This window comes from Poecilia formosa, unplaced genomic scaffold (genome assembly GCF_000485575.1).
Source record: "Poecilia formosa unplaced genomic scaffold, Poecilia_formosa-5.1.2 Scaffold631, whole genome shotgun sequence".
NCBI classification, from domain to species: domain Eukaryota; kingdom Metazoa; phylum Chordata; class Actinopteri; order Cyprinodontiformes; family Poeciliidae; genus Poecilia; species Poecilia formosa.
In genome coordinates, this window is record NW_006800570.1 from 53903 (window position 1) to 80989 (window position 27087).

General features: G+C 45.2%; 3 protein-coding genes across 5 annotated transcripts; 1 reads left to right on the forward strand and 2 right to left on the reverse strand.

The window, feature by feature from the left end:
• Positions 1 to 6990: 6990 nt before the first annotated feature.
• On the reverse strand, positions 6991 to 15226 carry LOC103130390 (XK-related protein 8-like). Its single transcript, XM_007541775.2, has 3 exons — positions 14566 to 15226; positions 13164 to 13357; positions 6991 to 8777 (listed from the first exon to the last, which is right to left on the reverse strand). Exons 1-3 carry the CDS (start codon positions 14844 to 14846, stop codon positions 8014 to 8016), a joined length of 1239 nt encoding a protein of 412 aa, XP_007541837.1. The 5' UTR covers positions 14847 to 15226; the 3' UTR covers positions 6991 to 8013.
• A 298-nt stretch (positions 15227 to 15524) lies between these two features.
• xkr8.3 (XK related 8, tandem duplicate 3) lies at positions 15525 to 20913 on the reverse strand. Of its 2 annotated transcripts, XM_016665893.1 has the most exons (4): positions 20247 to 20913; positions 19081 to 19268; positions 17123 to 17825; positions 15525 to 16683 (listed from the first exon to the last, which is right to left on the reverse strand). In XM_016665893.1, the coding sequence occupies exons 1-4, from the start codon at positions 20573 to 20575 to the stop codon at positions 16665 to 16667; spliced, it is 1239 nt and encodes a 412-aa protein (XP_016521379.1). In that variant the 5' UTR covers positions 20576 to 20913; the 3' UTR covers positions 15525 to 16664. The 2 variants fall into 2 exon arrangements, with proteins under 2 accessions (XP_016521379.1, XP_007541838.1); XM_007541776.2 differs by having other exon boundaries at positions 15525 to 17825.
• Positions 20914 to 21737: 824 nt separating this feature from the next.
• On the forward strand, positions 21738 to 26171 carry srsf4 (serine and arginine rich splicing factor 4). 2 transcript variants are annotated; one of them, XM_007541777.2, is made up of 6 exons: positions 21739 to 21942; positions 22886 to 23028; positions 24328 to 24437; positions 24511 to 24719; positions 24799 to 24876; positions 25442 to 26171. In XM_007541777.2, exons 1-6 carry the CDS (start codon positions 21836 to 21838, stop codon positions 25884 to 25886), a joined length of 1092 nt encoding a protein of 363 aa, XP_007541839.1. In that variant the 5' UTR covers positions 21739 to 21835; the 3' UTR covers positions 25887 to 26171. The 2 variants fall into 2 exon arrangements, with proteins under 2 accessions (XP_016521380.1, XP_007541839.1); XM_016665894.1 differs by lacking the exon at positions 24799 to 24876 and having other exon boundaries at positions 21738 to 21942.
• The last annotated feature ends 916 nt before the right edge of the window (positions 26172 to 27087 follow it).

Consider the following 27087-nt stretch of genomic DNA (forward strand, 5'->3'; position numbering starts at 1 on the left):
ACCACAAATTTGTGGTGGAGGGGCTGTAATCAGATTGGGGATCACACTCATATTTTTTGGGACTGCCCAGTGCTGATTCCATTCTGGCAGGGGGTTCAGACAGAAATCAGAAAAATATTTAAGTTTACACTACCACTGAACCCACTGCATTATATACTGGGTTTGACCTTAAGAGAAGATAAAAAGGAAGCCCAGTTATTACAGATCCTGTTACTAGTAGCAAGGAAAATGATAACTCTTTTCTGGCTAAAGCCTTTACCTCCCACCCTTCAACATTGGAAAGAAAGATTGAAGAATGTGTATATAATGGAAAAGATAACAGCAAAACTTCATGTAAAAATGGACATTTTTCTGAGTGTATGGACCCCAGCTATTTCCCACTTTGGATGGCCACATGGGTAAAGATGTCAATAGGTTAGAAAAAGATGTGTCAGCCCCCTTTGTATATTTCTCTTTCTTAATGGAATACACTGTATATGTACACCTCCCTGTCATGTGACAAGGCCTTTTGCATGGTATGTAAATTGCCGAATTGGATTTAACCGTTTGCTGACCCCCGCCCCTTTTTTTTTCTTTCCTTTCTTTCTGTCTTTCTCTTGTGGTATTATGGAAGCCCATGTATTAATGTGCATATGCATATCTGTTGGATTCAGAATACTGTTAAATAAAGAATGTTCAAAAAAAAAAAAAAACGAGACAAATACATTTAAAAAAAAACCAGGGGAGAGAGAGTCGGACGGCATTGAGAAGCAAAAAGGCAACAACATTTTACCCATTTATTCTGTACATTTTAGTCACATGACATGATGAGTCAGTCACATCAGTCTATGCATTATAAAGGCAGAGATTTTATGTATGTCCCACTTGTAAGTAAATTTTGCTGAACTACCTTTCAGTTAATAAAACTTTTTCCATCTTCAAGCATGATCTTTCAGTATTAAGCCATTGTGAAGTAGATGGAGGTGTAGGAGATTCCAGCAGAGTAAATGCAGCGCCTGGCAAGGAGACAGCAGAAAGCCAAGACCTCCCCCAAAACTTACAAATCTTTAACCTAAAGGAACTTTTCACTTTACTTAAAACGATTGAGTTCAATGCCAGTTTCGTATCTGATCAACCCAATTTATTATGATCATCCAACTCAATTTGCTAAGTTTTTATAACTTAATTCATGAGCGTTTAACATGACAAATTTAAGTCATTCTTACTCAAATCACTTATTTTGTTCTAATAAACATTTAAAATCTCTTTGACTTAATTCTTCAGAAAGTCAACTCAAACTTTTAAGTAGTTCCAAATTAAATATTTTAATAGTACTAATAATACTCTTTTTACAGTGTTCTCTAAATACAGTCTAACTTAAAAGTTACAAATCTTTACCTTAAATGACCTTTTAACTTTGACTTTACTTGAAATAATTAAGTTCGGTACCGTATCTGTATCCCACGTCTGACACCATGACTCAGCTCAGCAGGGACAGATTCCCAGTTAGGCCACCGAGGATCTGTGGGTGGAGTCGTCGTCGTCTTGTGATTGGAAGGTTGCAGGTTTGATTCCAGCTTCCTCCTGCCTCATGTCGATGTGCCTCTGGGCACTTAGCCGATCTGTGTACAAATGGGTGAATGTGACTGTAGTGTAAAGCGCTTTGAGTGTCAAAATGACTGGAAAAGCTCGATACAAGTTCAGTCCATTTACCAGTTTTTGAAGCAAACTAAATGATTTGAGTGAGACTGACTTAATTCTGTTACCTTAAACATACTGAATAAATTTGTTTAAAACATTAACAAATTGAGTTGGATGATTATAATATATTGAATTAGTTAAACTTAATAAATTAAGTTTTATAAACTTAATTTAATTGCTTGTCACCTATAGAAGCAATTCAATTAAGTTGGTTCAACTATTTTTTTTTAGAGTGTACATCAGCGTTTGGCCATCTTTGTCAGCCATGTTGGACCAAAATGGAACCATGGCTGATTATTTTCTTTAAATTTATGGAAAACATTAAAAGTTTGTGTTGCATTGATATATCAATCAATCAAATGTTATTTGTATAGCACATTTCAGCAGCAAGGCATTTCAAAGTGCTTTACATAATTTAAATAAAAACAGCATGTGACACTGAATAAACAGTGAGAAAGAGAAAGACATTTTGAAAAAGATAAAAAAAATAAAAACATTAAAACCCCTTTTAGGACTTCAGTTAAACGTCATTTAACAAGGATTCTCACAGCCCTAGATATAGATTTGTTGAACTGAGACGTTTTCCGGGGGGCTTTGCATAGACAGTGTGAAAGAGAAATAAAAATAAGTTAATAACTAGATGAAAACTAGAGATAAAAACATTAAAAACATCGAATGTATGATGACAGTTCAGATGACATTTCAGCAGAAACACAAAGTGACCTTGTATCATCTGTAATATTTGCATTATTTGTCAGGTAAAATACATAAATGAACATCTAGTCCTGTTTCTACGTCAAATTCCTTTGACTCTGCCGTAGTCGGCCTTCACAGATGAGGACGACTTAGACTGCAGACAGCGGAGTCGACTTTGTTTAAAGTCCCAGAGGAGCAGCTTCTGATCAATGCAGGGAACACGAGGACCTGCTGGAGAACAACCAACACTGGTCAGGGAGTGGACTGTCCTGGATGCGGTGGCGGCGCAGGGCGGTCCGACCAGAGGGTCACTCTCTTGTCAACTCATTGTGAAATAAAGGGCCCAAAAATCCTTAAAAAACTGGAACAATAAACTGCACTGGACTCATAATGCTGATGCACTTTACAGGAAGGGCCAGAGCAGACTCTACCTGCTGAGGAGGCTGATGCCTTTCGGACTGCAGGGGGCGCTATTGAAAACCTTTGTTCTGTGGTGCATCTACCATGGTGTCTGTCAGAGCAGCAGCTTCTCCACGACTGAGAGGAAGCGGTCAGATCAGCTCATCAGGAGGGCCAGCTCTGTGACTTTATATTCTTTATAATCTTTGTATGAATCTACTTGTGTTTATTGTCTGTCACTTTGCTGCTACTGCACAAAAATATCCCTGTTGTGAGACAATAAAGATAACTATGTTCTAAATACTTTCAGGAGACAAGAATATGATGTATGATTTAAAGCTTCAGCACTGACCTTTGACATCAAGCATCACCCGTTTCTTCTTCAGACCACTGGGAACACTGGGACCATCGACTGGACCCTCAACATCCTTTCTCTCTCCTCTTTGAGCCCTTGGTATTTCTGGAGCTTTCTGGCTCCTTCTTGTTGTTGCTGTCGCTGAGGATCGCTACATCTATCACTGCTGCTGAGCCGTCACCTGCTATGGGTCTGGATCTTAAAGTCCCTCTGGATCTTGGCCCAGTCCTTCTCCATCTCTCCCAGTGGTGTCTCCCAGTTTGACTGGGGGATCTCCAGCCCATTCTCTGCACAGATGCTCCTGTAGACTCCCCACACCTGGTTACTTTTACCTGCCAGAATCTGGCATCCTGGTGGATGTGTTGGGTTGTTTCAGGGGAAACCTTTCCACGGCCTGGATCTTTGTTCCGGTCTGGTGAACAGCCATGGGTCCCTGCAGCCAGCTGCCCTCTTGGTGTGCAGCAGCCTCCTCCCCAGTAGATGGCAGTCTGTAGCAAAGGTCTGTCTGAGAAGATGAAGGATCTGAACAAAGTGAGGCTGTCACGCTCTGTAGACCTCATCTTTTCACAGAGAGGACTGTGGCAACACTGGAATTGGCAGACTGGGATGGTGTCCCAGTTTAAGAAACTGGACCAGAGAGTCCCAGCCTCCAGCGGTATCCGACCCTCGTTCACCCAACCAGGAGCTGAGTCCACATTCCCGGCAGAAGGCTGAGTCAGCTCTCCGACACTCATCTTTGGTCCTGAGAAATGGATCATGACTGAAAGAAAGATCCCAGATGTGTGTATCTCCTGCTGGACTCAGATACGGCGCCATCATCTGGGGGAGGTGGAAACCGCAGCTTCTGTGCATCCAAAGGAGTTTCAACGGACCTGGACCTGGTACCGCTGATCGACCAGCTTAGACAGGCTGGGCCAGTCAAACAGTCTTCAGAAAACCCAGTGGACCAGAACCAGCAAATGACAGTACCACCCCAAACCATCACTGACTGTGAACGCTTCACTCTGACCAGAACCAGCACCGGGGGTTCTGGTCCTCCCTGCTCTCCCTCCAGACCCTGACACCTCCAAAGGGAATCAAAGCTTTGCTTTCATCTGAAAACAGAGTTTGGACCTCTGAACCAGAACAGCCAGGTTCTGGTTGTCTTCAGCCCAAGTGAGACGCTGCTGTTCTGGATCATTCTGAGCCTTTTGGACCCAGAGGTTCTGGCTGCAGCCTCATCCCGTCCTGGTGAAACGCACCAGAGTTTGGAGGTTTTCATGACCTGCAAAAGCACAAAATATCAACAAATGTTTTTATCTAATGTTTCATTACATGTGAAATAAGACTAAAAACACCTTTCAGGTAGTGTCTATATATTAATTACTCCTGAATATTGTTCTAGAAATGTTTAGTTCCTCTCTTAAATTTCCCCACTTGTTATAAATAAAAAAATCTGCCAGTGAAACAGAACTTCTTTTTAGATCAATTATCAACGTAAACAGGCTGACAGATGTTGCTGATACCTTTAAATTAATTGTCCCACATTTCAAAGTGCCCTGAAGATGTTTGCACTGCAGAAACTAGACAACAAATATTTGGTAAGATTTAGTGTTTTTTACCAGGATCATCAACATCACAGGAAGGAAAGGTTTGAAATGTTTCATGTTGTTATGGATCTAATCAGGTTTATCAGGTGTTGTTGTTTTAGGTGCTTTTCAGATTTGTGTCAGCAGGGGGCGCAGCTTCACCACTTGACAAGTTTATTTTGGAGATTTCTCACAGATCCAACCAATCTGCAGCAGCGAACACAGAGCTGCAGATCCAGATTAAACCCACTTCCTGAATGTTTGCTTGATGCTGTTATTAAATCGTAATTGTCTTTATCTGAAAAATTCACAACAAATGTCAGCTGAAGGTTTTTTACATCAGTAGCAGGTTCAGATCAGGCCAGCAGGTCAGAAGATCGTGACCCTGATGGAGTCAGTCAGCTGCTCTGACCTCCACTGGCTCACTGTGTGTGTGTGTGTGTGTGTGTGTGTGTGTGTGTGTGTGTGTGTGTGTGTGTGTGTGTCAGGACTCTGGGTTCTGGGTTTTCTGTTCCTCTTTAGTTGGTTCAGTTATTTTCTAGTTCACCTCAGTGCTGCTGGTTCTCCTGGGTTCATTAGTTCATGTTTCTTTATTATTTTCTCCTCTCGGCTCCTCATAATGTCATGTAATTTTATTTATGTAGCACATTTTCAGAAACAAGGCAGTTTAAAATGCTTAACATAAATTAGAGGAAATACAAACAAAACTAAACCGAAAGAAAGACAAAAAGCTCAAAGTATAGAACTACATATTGGTTTCCATGTTTAATAAGAATAAATAGTCCATAATTTATTAAATAACAGGAGTTTGTTGTACCTCCTGCTCTGAGTAGTATTTCTAGTTATGTCTATTTCTTATGGTTATGTTTATCACTCTGGTTTCTTTATTGTTTAGTGTCAGTGTAACCCTGTAACCGTGACCTCATCAGCCCCGGGCCGTTGGCCCCCCTCTGCCTCCTCATTCTCAGTCACTACTTGGCGGTTCGTCACCCCACCTCCCCTCGTCCCTTCCTCCTGGTTCCCATGTCTCTGTTTGTGGGTTGATGTTTCATTGAACATGATGTTGAGGGCGACTGTGGCTGCGTGGGAAGAGTCGTCATCTTGTGATTGGAAGGTTGTAGGTTCGATTCCAGCTTCCTCCTCCACTTAACGCCTACTGATGTGACTCTAGTGCGGTGGTTCTTAACCCTTTCTGAGGTACCGAACCCCCCAGTTTCATACGCGCATTCACCGAACCCTTCTTACTCCTCCCCCCGCCGACACACAAAATAATTTGCGGTATTCTGATTTAGTAATGTAATCATATTAGTTGTGTTACCACCCCCACGCCACTAGAGGCAGTAGCAACCCCGAAAAGATGCGACTAAGGAGCAGATTTAGAAGTACACCGAAAACTACAGAATTTGGTAAAAACGGTGAGTTTTGCTGAAGTAATTAAAGACACAAGTTCAAATCCCTGCTGAGAGAGGAGCTCCTTCCCGCAGCTCTGATTGGCTCAGCAATGTAACGTGATCCTCTGATTGGCTCAGCAATGTAACGTGATCCTCTGCAGCAAGTGATGGCAAAGCGGGGCGTCATCACGACTTTACCCAGTGCGTCTTTACCTCCAGAGGCTCCGCCGAACCCCTGGGGTTCATCGAACCCAGGTTAAGAACCACTGGACTAGTGTAAAGTCAAAGTGACTGGAAAAGCTCTATATAAGTTCAGTCCATTAAACGTCTCCTCCCAGCTGCAGTTGGTTCACACATCATGACTGGAAGTAGCTCTGCTGCAGCACAAACATCTTTTCACATCCACTGACCAGTCCAATCAGAGAACGAAAGGGGGCGGAGCCTAAGTTCAGAAATCGGATCCGTCCAGCAGAAACTCTCTCTCTTGTTCCGGATCAGCTTCCTGTCTAATCAGACAGGAAGTTATGTCACATCCTGCAGTTACAATCTACCTGAAAACATTTTTACATCGTTCAGCTGGAAGTTGAACTTTGACCCCAGTCCCAGCTCTTCTGCAGCCTCCACAGGTTTTCCTTTAGGATTGTCCTGATTTAGCTCCACCTGTCGCCCCTGTCCCACAGCATGATGCTGCCACCACCATGCTTCACCGTGTGGATGGTATTTTCAGATTCCGTTTCCTGCCAGTTTGTGTCGAGCAGCAGCTGGTGTTGAAAACCTGGACCTGAAGGTCTGAGGCTTCCTGGCTGAGCCGGACAGAAGGAACCGGGTTTCATCCTGGTTCTCTGCTGCCGAGCAGGAAGCTCACCTTCCTCTGCTCCACTGAACAGAAACAAACTCCAGAAACGTTTTCCGTCTGATTTTATTCTATAAAAATATTTTACATACACATTTCAGATATAAAATTAAGTTGCATTTGGAGCAGACTGCCAGTGGGCCGACATCAGAACTCTGAGCTGCATCATTTTATTTTATTTTACATTCTGCACGTTTCTAAGCGACAAAAATATGAAGATTTTCCATGAAAATCCAACCTGCAGCTGGTTTGTCCTGTAAACATGTCGACTAACAGGATGGATGAAACGTTGGCAGCAGGATGCTGGAAGAGGAACTTCTCCTGGTTCATCGGTCCATTTCACAGAAAACCGGGTCGGAGGTTCTAAACCTGCTGGCCTGATGGGAATCAGTTTATTCTCTGCTTCCACCATGTGGTGAACTTTGACCTGACCTTAATCTGAATGTTGTGCAGCCAGAGAAACGGTCGGCTCTGAACACGGTGCAGGGTTACTGGGGATGCTAACTGCTAACGCTAACATCAACCAGAGGCCTGGAGCTTCTGCCTGCTGAACACAAAGAAACTAAATCCATAAATAAAAACAATCACAATCCGTCGGTGAATCTCTGATTCTGCCTCCATCTGAATGTGATCAGAAATAATCAGGTTCATCTGACGGACGTTTAGTTTCATTAACTGTTTTACAAACATTTTATCTTTTATAAATGTATCCACAACAGAAAACAAGACTAATAAATTATTCCATTTTTATATTTCTAAGCCCGGCTGGGAACCCGTGGTTCCGACCCGCCTCCAGCACTGAGAGACGGGTCAGAAACGGTCCGGCTGAACGCAGCGAGCCTGGAACGCTGCAGGAACCACCGACGAGAGAGAACCTAATGTAGCACCAGAACCAGAACCCTGAGCAGAACCAGAACCAGAACATTTGTCCTGGATGTGATGGACTTTCTTCTCCTGGGATTCAAAGCAGCAGGTCGGGTTCTGGTTCTGAGGAGCAGGACGGGTCTCTGAGGCTGATGCTGGAGGAGAAACGGCCTAGTTAAAGTCCAGTTCAACCTGATGCTGCAGGTCTCAGACCTCAGCACCATCAGCGGATGAAGAGTAGAAGTTCTCAGCCAGTTTCTTCATCCTCTTGTTGCAGAGCGGCGGGCGGCTCGGCCCGGTGGGGGTTCTGGGCGCTGAACGAAACATGACAGGTCCGCCATCATCATCAGGAGGGGAGTCCACTTCATCGGCCTGCATCTTCGCGCTGCCTCCTCTCAGCTCGTCTTTGTTCAACTTTGGATGGAAGCAGGTGTAGTAAACGATCCTCAGAACCAAACCCAAGGCGTAGCCGGCGACCACGGCGCCCCAAACGACGGCCGCCTGCCGACGGGACAGCTCAAAGTCAGGAGGATCCCAGCTCATCTTCCAGAACCACAGGCCACAGAGGACAGAGACGTCCAGCAGGATCCAGCAGTGGTACAATGTGGCCCAGTTCCTAGTCTTCCCGTCCACCACGTTGAACCAGTCGAAGTACCAGATGAGACCCACAGTGGCCCGGTACAGCCACTCCCCCCCCACGGTGTCCATGAAGTGTGTGTCGGCCCACCAGGCGAAGTAGCAGAAGAGCAGCCAGGAGCAGATGAAGTGTGTGAAGATGAAGCAGGGAAACACGGAGGCGAAGAGGGCGAGCGCCACGATGCGGGCGGCCAGGAGCAGCAGGTTCCAGGTGAAGAAGACGAGCGAGGACAGAATGGACTGCTCCTTCTTCTCCGGCAGGAAGGAGCGTAAGCAGCGGTGGTAGGTGGTCACGCAGTACGCCACGGCCGACAGCGAGCCAATGGTCTTCAACACTGAGGAGGAAGAGATGCAGAAGGTTCAGAGGTCATCACACACAAAGCTGCCTTCACACACACCCAACATGAAACCAGCAGCCGTTGCACAGGGCTGTCACTTCCTTGTTTCCAGTCCTCTAGTTCAGTATTCCCTTTACCACGGTGTTTTACCTGTAGTTCTTATTTCCGCCACCCGGTGGCTATCGGAGTGCGTTAATGCGTAGATCTGAGGATTAAATATTTCACAGATCAGAGTGATGAGCAGTTTAATCCAGCTCTCCAGCAGTGTGCATCTGTTGGAAGTAAGTTATATGATTTGTGCTTCACCCTTTTTGCCTTAGAGATGCATCTACGCACCGTTTGGTCAAGTATTATGAATATTTTACATTAATTTGAGGAGCTAATCTCTATTCACAGCAATGCATAATTATGATCTACTTCATGTAGTTCATGGCTTTGCCGAATAAAAACTTGGTCATTTTTATTGTGAGACTATTTTCAGGAGTTGTGGTTAATATTTATCTGTATTAATTTTTTTCATTTTTATATTACTTAGCTCTTTACTTTGTGGTAGAATTTGGTCAGAAACGATCCACAACAAATGTCATCTGAGGCTGCCTTGCACCGACGCCCCCTGCTGGGCCCCCGGCCCACCAGCAGGTAAGGTTTAGTACTTTGCCCAATGACACAACGTCAGAGGCAGACAGAGCGAGAATCGAACCGTCGACTCACCTGCAGGAGAATCTGCTACCGCCGTCGTCCCACAAGTCACAAAGATCTCTGGCTACTCGACTCAGTCACAGCAGGTGAAATCACATCAAATCAATCTTTATTTTTATGCTCATGAAAACATCAGGCTTCCTGGTGCAACCTCAAAGCCAAGTGCCAATCATGTGAGAGGAAGCATCTGGATATCCTGCACGAGGTTAGTACCAGCCAAATGACTGCAGCAGCTGGGGAACCTCATGCCGAGTGAGTTCAGACTGTACATTGATCCGCCAGCTGGAAGCAGCAAGCTGTCATGTCATCCTCCAGACCGTAGGTACTGGAGACCAGATCATATAATACTCCTAGGATGCATCCAGCCTGGACCTTCAAGGGAAGCCTGAAGGTCTCACTCCACACAGTTCAGCAAGAAGCCGTATCATCCATGGTGGTTTCTCTCTCAGTAGCTCCTGCATCACAACCTAGCAAGTCTTCCTAGAACAAACTTTCACAGCTAAACTTAGCCTGACATACCTAGAAATGTTGTCATGTCAGAGACATTCCACTGCCATCCATTAAAGATGTTTAATGTTCCTGCTGATTGGGTCAGATTAGCACAGTACATCTCAGTCTCCCTGGTGGACCTGCAGCAGCTCACAGGCTAGGATGGACTTTACAAGGCCAAGTCTGTTACGCCTCCAACTGTCCCCACAGCAGTGCCTGGCGACAAGAGTGACCCTCCGGAAGCTGAGCTATGTCACATGGAGAAGCTGTCCTGCCCCAGCTGCATGGGACAGAGAAACGGCCAGTAGAAGACCTAGAGAAAGTTTCCATTTACTCCAAAGACATCCACAAGCTCACTGATGGTGGTTACATCAAAGCCAAGGCAAAGGAGAGTAACTACTCATGGTTCATTACACACCACATTGTAGGGCTGGGGGATATGAGGAATATCTAATATCCTGATATATTTTTGCTATATCACGATACATGATATATATCACGATATCCTTACATGAGCTCCAATGTTATTTTAAACTGGACTCCTGGTACCAGGATGTCACCCACGCAGGTTCCCGCCTCCATTTCTCTGCTAGACTTAAATATAAGCCCATATAAAAAGGAATGCAGTGTTTTGCTATGAACTATCTACACTATGACTAGATAACAAGGTGAGAAATAAGTTAAATAGCGAGGGAGAGGGAAGTAGGTCAGTTATGCTTGACTTTGACAAACTTAAATAGATGTGCTGTGGAATAAGGTGTGTTTTGGTTCAGCTTAAAAATAAAAAGGGCGGCCTACATACTAACTGACAGATCATTAGTAAATTAGCTAATCAGTCACAGCTGTGTTAGCATGGCTAATAGCAGCGGTGGCTAATCTACCACCGCTGTGTTAGCATGGCTAATAGCAGCGGTGGCTAATCTACCACCGCTGTGTNGCTGTGTTAGCATGGCTAATAGCAGCGGTGGCTAATCTACCACCGCTGTGTTAGCATGGCTAATAGCAGCGGTGGCTAATCTACCACCGCTGTGTCAGTGTGGCTATTTTTCCCACTGCATAGCACTAAGTGGATCCTACCAAGTCTCCAGGTTTCACTTTAACGGTCTAGTTCTACTGGTTATGAACGGCATGTAAAAAAATAGTCTGATTAGGTGGTGAATTAAATCTGTGGTTCAGCCTTTTGCCGCAATAGTTTTATAACATGTTTCGCAAATTACCTCATTTTGTTCGACATCCTCCATATAAAATCCAAACTACTGCCAAGTTATTGATTCTGTTCGGAACTAGACTAGTTCATCTGATTCCTCTTCAGTTTCAGTCTCATTCATCGCCTCAAACTCTCGCCGTCACCATGTTTGTTTTCTCCGCAGTGTGATTGGTAGAAAATGTTCAGGTTGGGAGGGGCGAGGGACTAGTGGTGCATTCATAGGCTGTCGGGTAAACCAAACTCGCAGTGAATTTGACGGCGAAAGTTTATTATTTGAACGACAATTTATACTCAACAGTTGCGATATAGCCATTTTAACTACCGTAAATTGAAAATATCGCGATATATCGAGTATAATCGATATATCGCCCAGCCCTACCACATTGTGCAACACAATGTGTTGCACAATGTGGTAGGGAAATCGCCATAGCAACCAGTGAATTACCTTCAATAAGCAGAGCATCAATGGCCACCTTCTCCAAGGGCCCACACTCTGAGCCAGCCTTCTGGGAACCTCCTTAGGTTCCAAGAACATGCAGGAGCCACCAGCAGCAACGTGAAGGGAATGTTTCGTCAAGTATGCCTGCTGGATGAGGACAAACTCTTCCTTCGTTTCCTGTGGTGAGATGCTAAAGTTTACCAGGAACCCACCATCTCTGGATGGAAAGTGCTCCCATGTGCAGTCCAATGTTGTGCCAGCGTTGAATTATAAACTCATGTCTAGAGACACATTGGACCAGAAGAACTGTTTTCAGACCCTCCAGACAATCACACCAAGCATCTGCTGAATCGACTGAACAGATTATTCCTAGAAGGTGAATTTGAACTCAGGGAATCTTTCAGTAATGTTCTTGCTGTCATATGACAGCTGTCCAAAGAGTCAAGATCCGAGAGCCACACACAACAAATGGCTGACCCGCGAACACTTGGGACTGTTGTGGCACTGCAAGCTAGACAAACTTTGCTACAAGCAGTACAACAGTGACTGTCTTGAACCAACTATGCACAGCCCCCACTATCTTACAAAACAATACGATCCTCTGGGATTTATTATTCCACATACAATCAGAGTTAAGATCATTGTGCAGCATCTTTGGGACAAGAAGACACTTCCAGAAGCGTCTGCTCCAAGCTTGGAAGTCATAGATACTCAATAGTCCCAGATGACCCAACTGGCTTCTGTCATCTGGGACTGCTAAGTGACTGTAGGCAAAGGACAGAGCCGCTACGTTGACTCAGCCACTACTTCTGTCCTCTCACCCAGTCTCCAAACTCCTGATCTATCATTATGATAATCAACTGGACCGCCTGCAGAGCGTGGAGAAAGTCCTGACTGTTTGGAGGAGAATCTGCCAGGAAGCACCAGCAACTGTGTGGAGTGCAGAAAGGCCGACCTCAAGGATGCCAGACTCACCTCCCTCCTTTTCTGACCGATTTTCTATTTGACTGTTTTGGCCCCATGAAGGTAAAGGCAGCAGGATGCAGAGAAAGCAGGTGGGGCATCCCTGCTCTGGAGAACGTCAGCACAAAGTTCCCTCTGACCTGCTGCTGGGTTCCCTGACGTTCTCTACAGAACCAATAGAGCTGCTCCCTGCAGAGGTCGCCGGGTCAGAAGCCATTAATCCAGCTATGCTGGGTTTCAGAGAGTTATTTAGGGCTCTGTAGATGTTTGGCCCACAGAAGGTTCTGATGTTGAAGGTTCAACAATCTAAATATCTTTGTCTCCAAAAAAGGAGGAAATCGCCATAGCAACCAGTGAATTAACGGCGTTTTCTCCAACTATGCATCCTTTCCTAACTCTGATTAAAACGCATTAAAGTCAAAATAGGTGAGAACTCAACAGGAAGCTTCACATAGACTCTTCAAAATAAAAGTCTTTCACAGCTTAGATTAATATAAATGCCATTTTTATCAACAGAGTGACTCATTTTCTGATTGATGACCAGATTTTACTGCTGATGCTGGTAAAGGTTAGAGGAAATGTGAACCTTGGAACGGCTCCAGCGACCCGTCCTGCAGGAGGACGGTGAGCATGAGGACGATCTGAGGCGCGCTTTCTGAGAAGGTCTCGATGATCCGCAGCATGCTCAGGTCCTGGTTCAGGAACGCCGCCGTGTCTTCCTCCTGGCTGTCACAGTCGGAGCGGCAGCTCTTCACAGACGTCTCCATGACGGCTACATGTCTGAAATGAAACCGGTTCCATCAAGTTAATAATTGGCTGGATTTCATAATAATCATCCACCTGTTTCAAGAGCAGGTTGAACTTGACTGGATTCCCTCAGAACGCAGCAGCGTGACTCAGGAAACGAGCCGTCCGTCACATTTCCTCCATCGGCCTGCGGAGGTTCCCACATGACGCAACAGGAGCTGATACCAAACACCTGACTGGCTGTGTGTGTGTGTGTGTGTGTGTGTGTGTGTGTGTGTGTGTGTGTGTGTGTGAGAGAGACAGGCCATAATATGAATGCATGTTACTCCAACACATGATTAAGTTCAGAAACCACAACTCAGAAAACATCTCAACAAGATGAGATGGAGAGGAATAAAATCATTATTTTTACTCTTCAGCTGCATTTTAAACATTCAGTTAAGCTCAAAATTATTCATACTCCTGACAGATTTTTGGCCTAAATTAAAAATGTAATTTAATCATCAGGTTTCCTCTTCAGCCCCATTAGTGTTGATAAGATTAGGGTGATGGTGCTGAGGCCCTCCAGAAACACCAGAGGAGAAATGATCCATGCAAATATAAAAAATATGAAATAGTTGTTGACATTAATAAATGTTATTTCGGACAAGCTGGTCTTATTTCTACCAGACACCAACTTCTTGGTAAAATAAAAATAAGTTGAAATGAAAATCTGATGCAGAGATGAAATATTTTGGGCTTTACTGTAATTTTTATGTTATTAAAACTTTACTGACTAACATATAAATACAGTACTTTAGGGTTTTTTATGGTATTGTAACTTATTCATAAATTATTTGTATTTTTATACACCTTATGTTTGAATCGAAATAAATGCGATAAAAAAATAAATGTATTTCAAGTTCAGCGTGTTTTATATTTTAAAATATTAGGAAACACATTTAAAGCTTTTTATTTTAATTAATTCCGTGCGTTTCTTTGAATGAAGATAATAACTGAAGGTAACTGAGTAAATATCTTCACTCTGCTCGTTTGGAGCAGAAACTGAAGCTCTCCATGTCTCCGGTTCTGTTCGCCTGTTCTCGGACCGGTTCGGGTTTTCCTCCTGCTTTTTACACAGCAGGACTTCAGCTGCCATTTCCTGTAAAGTGAAAGGTTTTACAGAAAGACAAACCGAGGTCCTCCCTCTGGTTACATAAAGCTCCTGCTGAACTGAAGCTGTGGAGGAACTTTGGACGCACCTGACGTAGATCCCCAGCTGGACCCAGTGCAGAACCCCGAGGCCAGGCTTGGCGGACTCCTCCACTCTGGTCTTCATCTCAAACTGATCATAGCTGTACCAGAGCCAGCTGTAGAGCTGCACCAGCACCGAGGAGCCAATGAGCAGCACCAGCAGCACACCGAGGCACAGGTACGATCCCTCCTTGTAAAACTCCACAGCAGCCAGGACGTCCAGAACGATGTCGACCAGGAACAGAGGCAGCCCGGCGGTGGTCAGGAGACAGTCCACTCGAAACGTCATGTTTAGTCCCTGAAATACTACATTACTAAACTGACAGCCCGTTAAATACAAGACCGAAAGGAAGAGCCGAAGTTCAAAAAAAGTTACTAACTCCACCCACAGAGGAGGCGTCTTAAAGGGATACGGAAGCTCCAGTGAAAACGATCTGCCAACAGGAGTATATGGAACTACATTGGAGCCATAAAGGCTGTTCAGAGTTTGTAAAAAACAGAAAACAAAAACAAAAAAAAAACATTTAAAGTGAAAAAAGGAGAAGACTTGCCACTTCCAATATGGCGGACTAGCTGATGTGTCGCAGTGACCATCAGCAATCAATCAATCTTATTTATAAAGCAGCCTTCATACTAAACAGCTCAAAGTGCTGCACAGATAAAAAAAATAAACTGTTCCCACACATGGAAAAAACACAGCTGCACAGAAAATGCAGACTGAGCAGAAATGATCCAATACCGGAAATGCAGTAAAAAAATCGGGTCTTGAGCTGCTCTTAAAGGCGGCACCGTTTCCTGCAGCCCTCAGGTTCTCCGGCAGACGTTCAGCAAACTGGGCCTTGGAAATAAGCCTCACCATCAGTGAGCTCTGACTCTGGGACTGTTTTCACGTTTATTACAGGAAATAAAATAACATCTACAAAACAAGAGCAGCACAGAAATTTAACATGATTGATGAACAAACATAGCAGTTAATTGACACCAATTTGGTTTTATTTCCATTTTTTTGAAATACTTATGAGATTTGCCTGTCAGATTATCAGGAAAATTACAGCATATTTAATTACAGCAACATCCTCAACCAACCGTGGATCCATTTTAAGACATTTCCAGTTTCTAGATCCTGAATGGGAATATTTTGTCCAACTTGAGGACTGAAACTGAAACATTAAAATTAGAATCTGACACTGAAAAAACAAAACACTTCAATCTGTAAAGCAGTTTTGAACTTTTTTCAGTTTCAATATTTTCTTAATTAAATTTTCTTAAACTTTATGGAGCATATTTAGTTCCATACCAGGAAAAACAGCAGCAGGAGGAACTCTGGAAAAACTGTAAACATTTTCATTTAACTCGAGATTTACTGTAGAAAACACAAACCAGATATGTCTTTTCTACAGCGACCCATGGTCGCCATGGCGACCCATGGTCACCATGGCGACCCATGGTCACCATGGCGACCCAAGGTCACCATGGTGACGCATCATTCAGCAGGCTGCATGGCGGTCCGGCTGCCTTTCATTCAGACGCTTCATCAAAACAACCAGAGTTTTTACTCATCAGCTGGTCGTTAGTGTCGTCAACCCGTCTCTATGGCAACCAGACCTGGAGCTGGAGCGTTTCCTTCAGATGGAGAACCTGTTGGCTAGAACCGGTCAGAATCATTCTGACCAGCTTACAGAACCAGAACCAGCAGCGCTGCTGTTAGTGGTCCGGTCCAGTCCGGTCCGGTACATCCTGAGATCCTTCCTGAGGTAGCTTATTAGATGTTTCTGGCTGGTAAAGGGAGTAAACCACTGGTTCTGGTTCTGGTCTCACTAAATGTTCCTGAGACGTCCAGATGTTGGAAAATCTTCGAAGTTTCCTGGAAACCGATGAGCCGAGCCGGAAGAGCCAATCAGAGCCCAGCCTGGTTCTGGTTCCGACCCAGGAGCAGAAAGTTCTGGATCAACTCTGGACCACTGGATGAGTCTGATGTGTGTCTGAGGCAGACAGCCCCCCCTAGTGTCCTGCAGAGGGACGCTCACTGAAGGAAGCTTCAGGAAAGCAGGATCATTCCGATCAATCAGCCGGAATATTGGGATAAAACTGAAGCTTTTCGGAAAGATCAGATTCCTGAATGATGCTGGTGACTCTGACATTCCCACAGAGACGTTCCGGTTTTCAACTTATAACACCAACGCCGCGGCAACAGGGCCGGATTGAGAAGGATAAGGAACCTGGGCTGGAGCCAGTTTGGTGCCCCGCTCAAAAATCAACTTCAGAAATACTAAAACACTAAAATACTAAAATATTAAAATAAGACATTTTATTCATAAATATGTGAGCTAACGCATCAGCAGGAGCACATGTGAGAAGGCTCCATGTTTGGAGTATCAGAAACATTAATAAAAATGTGAGCCAATGAGAAACATGTATTCATTACAAAATATTCTAGTCTTTGGGGCCCTCAAATCGTGTTGCCCTGGGCGACTGCCACTGTAAGGCCTTTGGAAAGGAAGCTGCTGCAGCAGAACAGGAAGCTGTGCTCAGGAATGAGACGGCATGGCCCCGCCCACTCCCCTGGCCCTGGCGCGGCGCCGGTCGGTGTAGAAATGCGCGGCATGGCAGGCCATACGCTGGTTGAGCAGCAGGGCGGCCGGTGCTCTGTCCTGGATGGGGAGGGCCCTAGAGGCCACATCGGAGTCGGGCAGGTCGTGTGGGTCGCGGTCCAGCGGCCGCGGCAGCGTGGGGTGGAAGCCGCAGTAGTAGAGCGTTTTGAGCAACAGCCCCAGCAGGTAGCAGAGCGGCAGGGCAAGCAGCACCGCGGCGCCGTACGCCGCCGTCTGGACCGGGTCTCTGTAGGTCCACCAGGTGGCGAGGAGGACGGCCACGTCAGCCGTGACGAAGGCGTGGTAGATGAGGCTGCGGCCCAGCGTCCGGCCCTCGGCCACGTTGAACCAGCTGAAGTACCAGATGAGGCCCACGGTGGCGCGGTACAGCCGCTCGCCGCCGGCGCTGTCCATGAAGCCGGTGCCCTGCCGCCACGCCCACAGAACCAGCGCCGGCCACAGCAACAGGAAGTGGAGGGCGATGAAGCCGGGCAGGACGGAGGAGAAGAGAGCGAGGGCGGCGACCCGCGGGCCAATCAGCAGCAGGTTCCACAGGAAGTAGACGATGGAGGAACCCCAGCGCTGCTCAGCCTTGTCTGGCAGGAAGGAGCGCAGAGAGCGGTGGTAGTCCACCACCATCCAGGCCACGGAGGCGGCGGAGGCCGCCACGCTCACAACTACACACACACACACACACACACACACACACACACACACACACACTCACACACACACAGCACTGTAAGTCAGAGTCAATATGATTTAACTTCGGTTCTGCTAACAGTCCAGTGAACGCTTGGCTTCTTCGTGAATCACAGCTTTGACTTTAATCAGATAAATTAAGTGGATTTAACTTATTATTTTACAGAAATATACTGAGTGTTTGATTTAAATCAATGGGAGCCTTTTGAGGTAAAAACACTAAAAATTAACTTGGTTAATTTGAAATAAGATGGAAGGTTTGTGACAGTCGGCATTGGACAGCCAGGTATCCCACAATGCATTGTTCCACCAGCAGCAGCAGCTAATTAAAACACCTTCATTGGTCACAAAAATCAACTTAAAGATGTTTAATCTTTGTAAACTCCATTGATTCATCAGGAACGAGGCGATCAGCTGCTGTTTGGTTTTACAGGGTTAAGGTACGTCAAACTGAACAGAGTCGTTTATGAACTTTGATAATTTTACTAAAAAACTGAGCAAACTATCACTGCTGCCTACTTCCTGTCAAAGTTTGAGGAGAGAAACAGATAAAAAGCCAGGAACTGCTTCAATCAGGTCATTTTACTCTGACTCCGCCTCCTTCCTCCACCACACCCTGAATTATTATTATTATCTTTATAATAACCAGGTTTGTCCCATTGGGATCAATAGATGTGGCCAGGTTTTGGTTTTGTAGTGACTATTTGCCCAAAACTTAAATCCAAAAATAAAAAAACTTAAGACTTCAAGGTGATCAAAGCAAAAGGTCAATTCAACTCAAACAGCCACTGGATGAACTGCAGGTTTCTGGCTTACGCAGTTCCAAAAATACCAAAAGTCAAAAATGCAGTTCTTTGTTGCTTTATTCCACAGTTCAGGCAAAACAAGTTACAGGCTGATAGACTGAGGACTGGTAAAAAACCATGTGACCCCCAACGTGCATGATGAGCTACCTATTTATACTGTGAAACACCCACGTCCCAAACTGAAATTAATTAACTAATGAAGTGGATTACTAGACAAAAACTTATTCTAATGTAAGTACACCCTGTGCTTTGTGAAACGCTAACGGCTGAGCTAACTACCAAGCTAACTGCTACACCAAAAATAAAAGCTTGAAGCTCTAACCAGATTCAGAGATTTTAATAAGCATCACAATAAAAACTTTAAGTTTGTGCTTATAACAGCTGGTTATGTTTACTGGGAGGTTCTGGGCAAACTGGGACTCACACTGGACGGTCCTGGCCCGGTTGGTGCGCAGCATGACGTAGACCATCAGGACGAGCTGGGGGGCGCTCTCACAGAACGTCTCGATCAGACGGAGCATGCTCAGATCGTGCGTCAGGTAGATGGCATACTCTGACCCCGCCTCCTTCCTCCACCACACCCTGAAGCCCTGACGGATGGCCGACACGTGTCTGCAGGGGGAGAGGGTCCGACCGGTCAGAACCACACCCCAACACCACCCTAACACTTCCCTAACACCACCCAAACACCACACTAATACGTCCCTGACACCACCCAAACACCTCCCTAAAACCACCAAAACACCTCCCTAACACCACACTAAAACGTCCCTAATAGGTGTTAGTCTATTAGGGACTAACACCTATTAGGGTGGTCTGAGCAGTCGTCTGCTGACGACTGCTCAGAGATACAACCTGACCGGAGGAGGAGGAAGAGAAAGAAAGAGGAGGAGATTATTATAATAATAATCATCATCATTATGATTATTAATGTTAGAGCCATAAATAGGAAATATTTAAGTTATTTGTAAGATGGTTTGTTTGTATTTTATAAAATTTAGTTAGGACGATTGATATTTGTTTAGGCATTTTTATTGTGCAATTTAGTTTTATTTTGAAAGGCTTACTTCCTGTTGGGTTGTATATTGCCTTAAAAAAAGGAACCATTGTTCGGATTGCTTAGACACAGTTGGATTACTTAGACACGGAGCAAAAACAGTTTTTGACCGTGTAGACTGTGTATTTTTGGAAAGAAAGAAAAAGGACTGATTTATCGTCATTTTTGTATTTGTATTTTTTCCAGATAGAGGTTTTTGTTAAATTCACGGTTCGCACGCGTCCTTTACTTCCAGTGTCTAGGGAATGACACATATTGGATCTGTTGCCATAACAATTATCATAATCATAATAACTTATTATTGTTATAGTAATAATAAATTACTATTGTTATCATTATAATAACTTATTGTTATTGTAATAATAAAGGCACTCTGAAGACGCCATCCCCACTGTGAAACATGGTGAGGGCACTATCATGCTGAGGGGAAGCTTTGAGGTAAAGTCAGAACAGACCTGATTAGGAAGCTGCAGAGCAGCAGGAAGTGTCAGGATATTACTAAACTGGTTCGGAACCAGAACCAGGACCGGTACCTGCAGAGGAAGCCCAGCTGAAGAACATGCAACAGGCAGAACAGCTTGGCTCGGTCCCCGCAGAACACGCTCCCTGTCCCGGTGGTCTGCTCGCTGAACCCCGGCAGCTCCCGGTCGTACTGGAACCAGAACCAGCTGAACATTTGAACCACGACAGAGGATAGAACCATGAGGCCGACCAGCACCCCGAACCAGAACAAGTCCCCCCGGCAGTAGAACTCCTTGGCCAGCCATAGGTCGGAGCCCCAGTCCAGCAGGAAGGTGCAAACTCCCACCACCGAGAAGGCGAAGTCGATCCAGGAGTACCTGGAGGCGGTTCTGCTCTCCATCTGGACCGGGCGGTTCGTAGAACCGGGGGCAGACCTGTTGCAGCGAGGCTAGCAGCAGCAGGGCTAACATTGGACCGTTACCGTGCGGAGCATCTCCGGCGTCCCTGCGGGGGAACCACTAACTTCCCACAACTTCCTCATTCCTGTGGATCTCTGCCGGGAGAAGTCGGAAACTGTCGGGGGGAAAAATTGGGCGGAACCAATCTGCTTCAGAAGTTCGACCAGAACGTGGAAGATATTTCTTCGTAATGATCTCAGCCGTTAGTAGCTCCGCCCCCCTCCCTATCAGAGCGGGACAGCACGGTGATAAGTTCAAACCACATCTCTGCATTGTCCCTGAACTTCTACATAATTATTGAAATAAATGAACACTGAGATTATTTTTCTGCTTGATTGGGATTTTAGTGTCTTTATATTTTATTAGCTGGAGTTTCTGTCCTTTTATTCTCTCTGGTTCTTCCTGGTTTTCCACTAAATTTGATCCCAGCTCAGATTTGGTCTCAATTCTGTTCTGGTTTTATCACAAATTTCTTCTTGTGTTATAAATTCTTTATTGTTGTAAATTCTTCAATAAATACCTTATTTATCTGATTTCACTGGGTTGCATTAGCTACATTTATTCTTGCTGTATACATCTGAAGTTGTTATTTTTTTGTTCCTATTTTATTCTGGTTCCATACATCCATGTATCAGATCAGAAAATGTTCAGTTCCTGATAATTGTGCATCCAGCAGCTGGATAAACTCTCCAGCTGCTTCCCAGGCCAGAAGTTATCTGGATCTCCCTCGGTTTTTCCTGCTCCTCCTGCTGGATTTCTCCAAATTTTACTGTGTTTCAGTTTGATTTTATTGAGGTTTTGTTCTGGTTGTAAAGCTATGACCGTAGCAGCTGAACGTCGACCTGGGAAGGGTCAAAGATCGTCTCCAAACCCTCTGAAGTCCATCATCCTGCAGGCCTCAGGCAGATCTGTAAAGGTTAATGTTCGTGAGAGGACAGTTAGAAAAGAACAATGGAGCAGTGGGACGTTCAGAGAGCTTTCAAAAAATTTTCTATTTCTTGGTATAGATTAAGTATTTAATTGAATTTATTGATTACTTGTTTTTTTGCGCCATAAGATCTGTATCTGTTTCCTAAACACTTGTTTAAGCCTCGCCCCTCGTCCTCTGGCAGCCAATCAGATCAGAGGTCCTCCGCGTCGCGCGCCCTCCTGTTGTTCTCTTTCTTTTTGCAGCTCACAGGTTAGCTTACAGGTTCAGAAACATGTCCCGGGTCTACATCGGTCGGCTGAGCTACAGAGCCAGGGAGAAGGACGTGGAGAGGTTCTTCAAGGGTTATGGGAAGATTCTGGAAGTGGACCTGAAAAATGGGTAAGGAACCGAGCGAACGACGGCTCAGGCCTGGTTGGCGTGGACGGGCCTGCGGTGCTAATGCTAGTTAGCATATTTAAGACAAAGAACCTGCGCTGTTTGGGTCACCTGGAAACCATTAAAATCTCTTTAACGTCACCTTTGCTTCATGTTGGTGCTAAGCTGGCGCTTCTAACCGGCCTGCGGGCTGAATGGGCCGTACACGGGGCTGCGTGGCTCCGGTAGCCGCGGCTAGGCTAATGTTAGACGTGGCAGAGGAAAGGAGGGGGAACCGTTAAACCGAACCGGTCCCGTTAAAAGTATTATTAACACCAGTTCTGTTATAGTTGGATAAATGAGAAAACCGGAATGGAGAACAATTAGCAAAATAACAACGGCCATCTTTATCTACAAAAACAATTTATTTACATTTCATTTTCCTTTGGGATCAATAAAGTATTTCTGAATATGATTGTAAATAAAAATAGATGTATATCTTCATAGAATCGGAGGGAAATAAAAAGGAAATTTGCTTTAAAATTATGTTTTATAATCCTTATACAACCGGGAGCACTGAAATGAATAATTTTATAATCATGCGAAATAATTATGTAATTCTACTTTTAAAATGTGTAGCTTTTATCTTGAATTTAAGAAAAGAGCAATAAATGGGTACATCCTTTAAAACTTTGGCAGGTTATTGATAACGGTGCTAAAATAATTCAAATACATTTAAAAATTAACTTTATAAAATGTCATTAATGTGGTTAGGGCTAGTTACAAACGGTTATTTTAATAACTATAGGGTCTGCTCTAACTGAAGTGATATTTGTCACAAAGATCCTAGAACCTTATTTGTTCTGATTTGTTTAAGTGTGTATTTCTTTGTTTTTCTGTGTAACATCATTGATGAAATGTTCATTCTTCAGGATGATTCGGTGTAAATGTTCTTGTTCCTGTGCAGCTACGGCTTTGTAGAGTTCGATGACCCTCGTGATGCAGATGATGCCGTGTACGACCTGAACGGCAAAGAGCTGTGTGGGGAGAGGGTCATCGTGGAGCACACCAAGGGGCCGCGGCGGGACGGGGGCTACACCGGGGGCCGCAGTGAGTCTCCTAACCGCCGTTCGCTCTCATCATGATGATCTGATCAGAACCGGACAAAAGCTGAGGCTGGTTCTTGGTGGCTGATGTCTCTTTGTTAATATTCTGGTTGGATCTCTTTGGTCCTGAGAGAGCCTCTCAGAGCTGGGGGGTCATGGCAGAAAGGCGTAACCTTTGACCTTTCAACTCCAGATTAAAGCATCTAGCTAGGTTAGAAATGGAGCTAAACTGCTAAAGATCATTTTAGTCATTGATTATTCTAATGATTAATCTGATTAAAAATGATTAGTCACTTAAAATAAAGCCAATAAAAAAATCCAGTTTATTTTTTAAATAAGAAAATAAACATTTTATTTCCTAAAATGTACTAGAAGCATTTGTCTAGAAAAGTAGAAATAATGAAAACATCCTTCAAATATGAGAGAAGCTGCAGCCTTTCTTTTAGCCTCCTGACCTCTGACCTGGAGCTGGAATCAGTCTCAGGATCGTCCAGGTGAGAAGGCTCACCTGGACGATAACAGGAAGTGCCCCTCCCCACTCCCCCCCAACTGTTTGAGGTTCTGGTGATTTTCTGTCATCAGATCCACCAACTACTGTGTGAAGTCCAGATCGAAGCTTAATGGTAACATGATGATGATGTGAATATGGGAATGGCTTAATGACATAAATAATAATGCTAAATGAAATATTGTGTAATATTTGCTAAATATGATGTGATAAATTTCTTGCTGTTTATTGAGTTTGATTCATTTCAAATGACTGTGAATTTAAAGGTAAAGATTTAACAAAGAACCTCAATGTTTTAATTGAAAGAGTCCTTTGCTGACTGCCTGCCCTATTGCTGGCCATGGTGTCCCCCTTTCCAAGAGGTTGGTTTGACCATTCTGGGCCCCTGGGCAGACCAAAAAAGGGAGCCATTGTGAATGAAGACCGCTTTTCCCATTAGGCCCAGGCCGGGTGGTGAGGATGCCATGGGGTTAGGAGCAGATGTGGGTCGGCTCTCATAGGTGCCTAAAAAACCAACATGTTTTCTACCAGTTGATGTTGTTACATAGGCTAGCTATGTTTTTCTGATTAAAGCAGGACCAGAGTTTAGCCTGTGCAGTTAACTTTAACTTGATTTTAGACATTTAGGGACTTTTAGGATTGAATTGTTTAAAGTCTTTTCTCCTTTTTCTTTTCCCCTCTGTTTCTTTTTCCCACCTGCTTATTGATATATTAGCGTGTAGCTTAGGCTGATTGCTGGCAGTGCGTTCCCTTCTCCTGCTCACTGCGCCCTGTGTGTGCTTGTTGCCTTGAAAGGTGGCTATGGGCGCTGGGGAGGCAGGGACAGGTACGGCCCACCTGTCCGCACCGATTACCGCCTCATAGTGGAGAATCTGTCCAGCCGCTGCAGCTGGCAGGACCTGAAGGTGGGACCCCGCCCCCGATCTATCCTGTAGCCCCGCCCACACCGTGACATCACCACTTCCTGTCTCCTCCCAGGACTACATGAGGCAGGCGGGCGAGGTGACGTACGCCGACACCCACAAAGGCCGTAAGAACGAAGGCGTGATCGAGTTCCGGCAGTACTCAGACATGAAGCGGGCCCTGGAAAAGCTGGACGGAACCGAGGTCAACGGCAGGAAGATCCGGCTCATCGAGGACCGGCCCGGCGCCCGGCGCCGCCGCTCATACTCCCGCAGCCGCTCCAGGTGAGGCGCGCCGTCCGGCCGGGGTCGGAGGTCACTCACCCGGCTGGAAGGTCACTGACGCTCCGCTCTGGTTCTACAGGTCCCGGTCCAGAAGCCGCCGGTCCCACAAGAGCCGCAGCCGCAGCGACAGCAGCAGCCGGTCCCGGTCCCACTCCAGGTGAGAACCGGGTCCAGAACCAGGAGCAGGAATCTCTCCTGCTGTTCCTGTGTTTTTAGTAAAAATATGTTTAAAACATGCATCATGTTCTCGAAAAACCTAAAATTCACCAAAATATTAAAATGGGAAGTTATGAGCACTGCCTCCTGGTGGATAAACACGGTACAACAGGCTGGATGTTCCACGAATTAAAATGGATTTATGATCCTAAAAGTCTTGTAAAAATCAGTTCCAAACATTTTAATTCATATTTTTTATCACCATACATTATTTGGCAGATTGTAGCTGTAATAAGGAAGAGTCCTGATTTTTGAAATAATTTCATATTGTATTGTTTGTGCATAACTTTTAGAAATGTTTAGTCTATATTTACATTTTAGGTTAGAAAATGTTTCATAGTTTGAAACTTTTTGTCTGATTTAAGGTCTAGAGGTGAAGAAATAACTAAATTCAAACATTTCTAGAAACACCAAACGTATCGATACGAACAGTTTTTAAGAGCAAATGTAAATATTTCTGATGATGGTTGAGCTGATTTACCCTAAACGCCTTGGTGTCTCTGCAGAGCCGCTTCCCGCAGCCGCAGCCGCAGCAAGAAGAACAAGAGCAAGAAGGACGAGGAAGAGCGCAACGGCGCCGCCAAGGACGACGAGCGCAGCCTCAGCCGCAGCCCCAGGAGCAAAAAGAGCAAGAAGGACGGCAAGTCTGCCAAGAAGGACGAGTCCCGGTCCCGCTCCAGGTCCGCCTCTCGCTCCAGGTCCCGTTCCAGGTCCCGCTCCAGGTCCGGCTCCAAGGACCGGCCCAGGAAGTCCGGCTCCCAGGATGGCGAGCCGCCCAAGAGCGACGCGGAGGCGGCGGACGCCGAGCGGCCGTCCCGCTCCCCCGAGGAGCCCAGAGCCAGATCCAAGTCCAAGTCCCGGTCCGTGTCACCGGCCAAAGCCGGCTCCAGGTCCCGCTCCGCCTCCCGCTCCGAGTCCCGCTCCAAGTCTCGGTCCCGCTCCCGCTCCTAGTCCCGGACTCCTGGTGACCTCCAACCCCCGGCTCGTATTTACATTCCCTCTGACCCCCGACCCCGCCGCGTCCGGTTTTTGATAAGTAGAGCAGCAGGCACTCGGACCGACCCGTCAGCTCCGCCTCGTTTCCCTCTGATCCGCGTATTTTCCACTAGATGTTTGTAAAATTCCAGGATGGATCCGAGTTCTTTGATGCGTCTTTGTGTTTTTTTAATCCAGTAGAAGCAAATCGCCGAGAATCAGATTCCCAAAACCTGTTTCACATTAAACCATCTGTTCTGAGCTGCTGCCCTCCGACTGGTTTGTTCCAGTGACAGGAAGTCTCCCTTTCAGAGTAAGAGTCTGTAAACTGTCTCCAGGAAGCCAAACATTTATTGTGAAGTGAGAACAGGAAACTGGGTCGGTTTAGTCAGAATATTTCACACAGTAAATGATTTTATGTGATATTAATGTTCTGGTGGCTGAAAAGGTTCAGGTTATTTGGCTTTCAGGTGAAATTTAAGAAAAACATAAGAACTTCCACTGCAGTGGTGATTTATGATGAGTCTGTTTCCAGCAGCAGTGACCGTAATCTGAACATGTTGATAATCTGAAGAACGATTCATCAGATTCTCCTTCATAATCTGCATATTAGACATAAAGTTTAATCCAAATGCGGCTCAGTTCTGTCAGAGCTTCACATCCCCAGTAATCCTGGGAATTTCTGTTTTTCCAGGTTTATTCCTGAATGTTTCAGTTCTGTTGCTTTTAAACGTTTCAACTTGCAGAAAACCAACTGAAAACTTCCCATCATCCTCTCTGCTCCCCTGACCTGAATAACAACTGAGCTCACACTGATGAGGTCCAGAGGGCGGAGATGGGTTACCAGAACTCACCTTACTGTAACCAAGAACAGGCTCTTTACTTTGCACTTTAAGTTTCATAAAACCTGAACTTTTGACCTTTTTATCCAGTTACATTTTAAATCACATCCAGTAAAATAAACCAGAAAAGTGGCTTACAGCGCCCCCTCTGGTGCAGCAGGTTGTCCTGAGTCTTGCCATGGTAACCAGCTCTATGAATCAAAAGCCAGTTTCCCAAAACTCGGGTTCAACTTGACCTGCTGCCTGGTCTAGCTAACTTGGAGCTGAGCTGTCAGGTAATCCAGGTGTTTGTGGGCGTGTTCAGGTAGAACAGCTGAGGACCAATCAGAATGAAG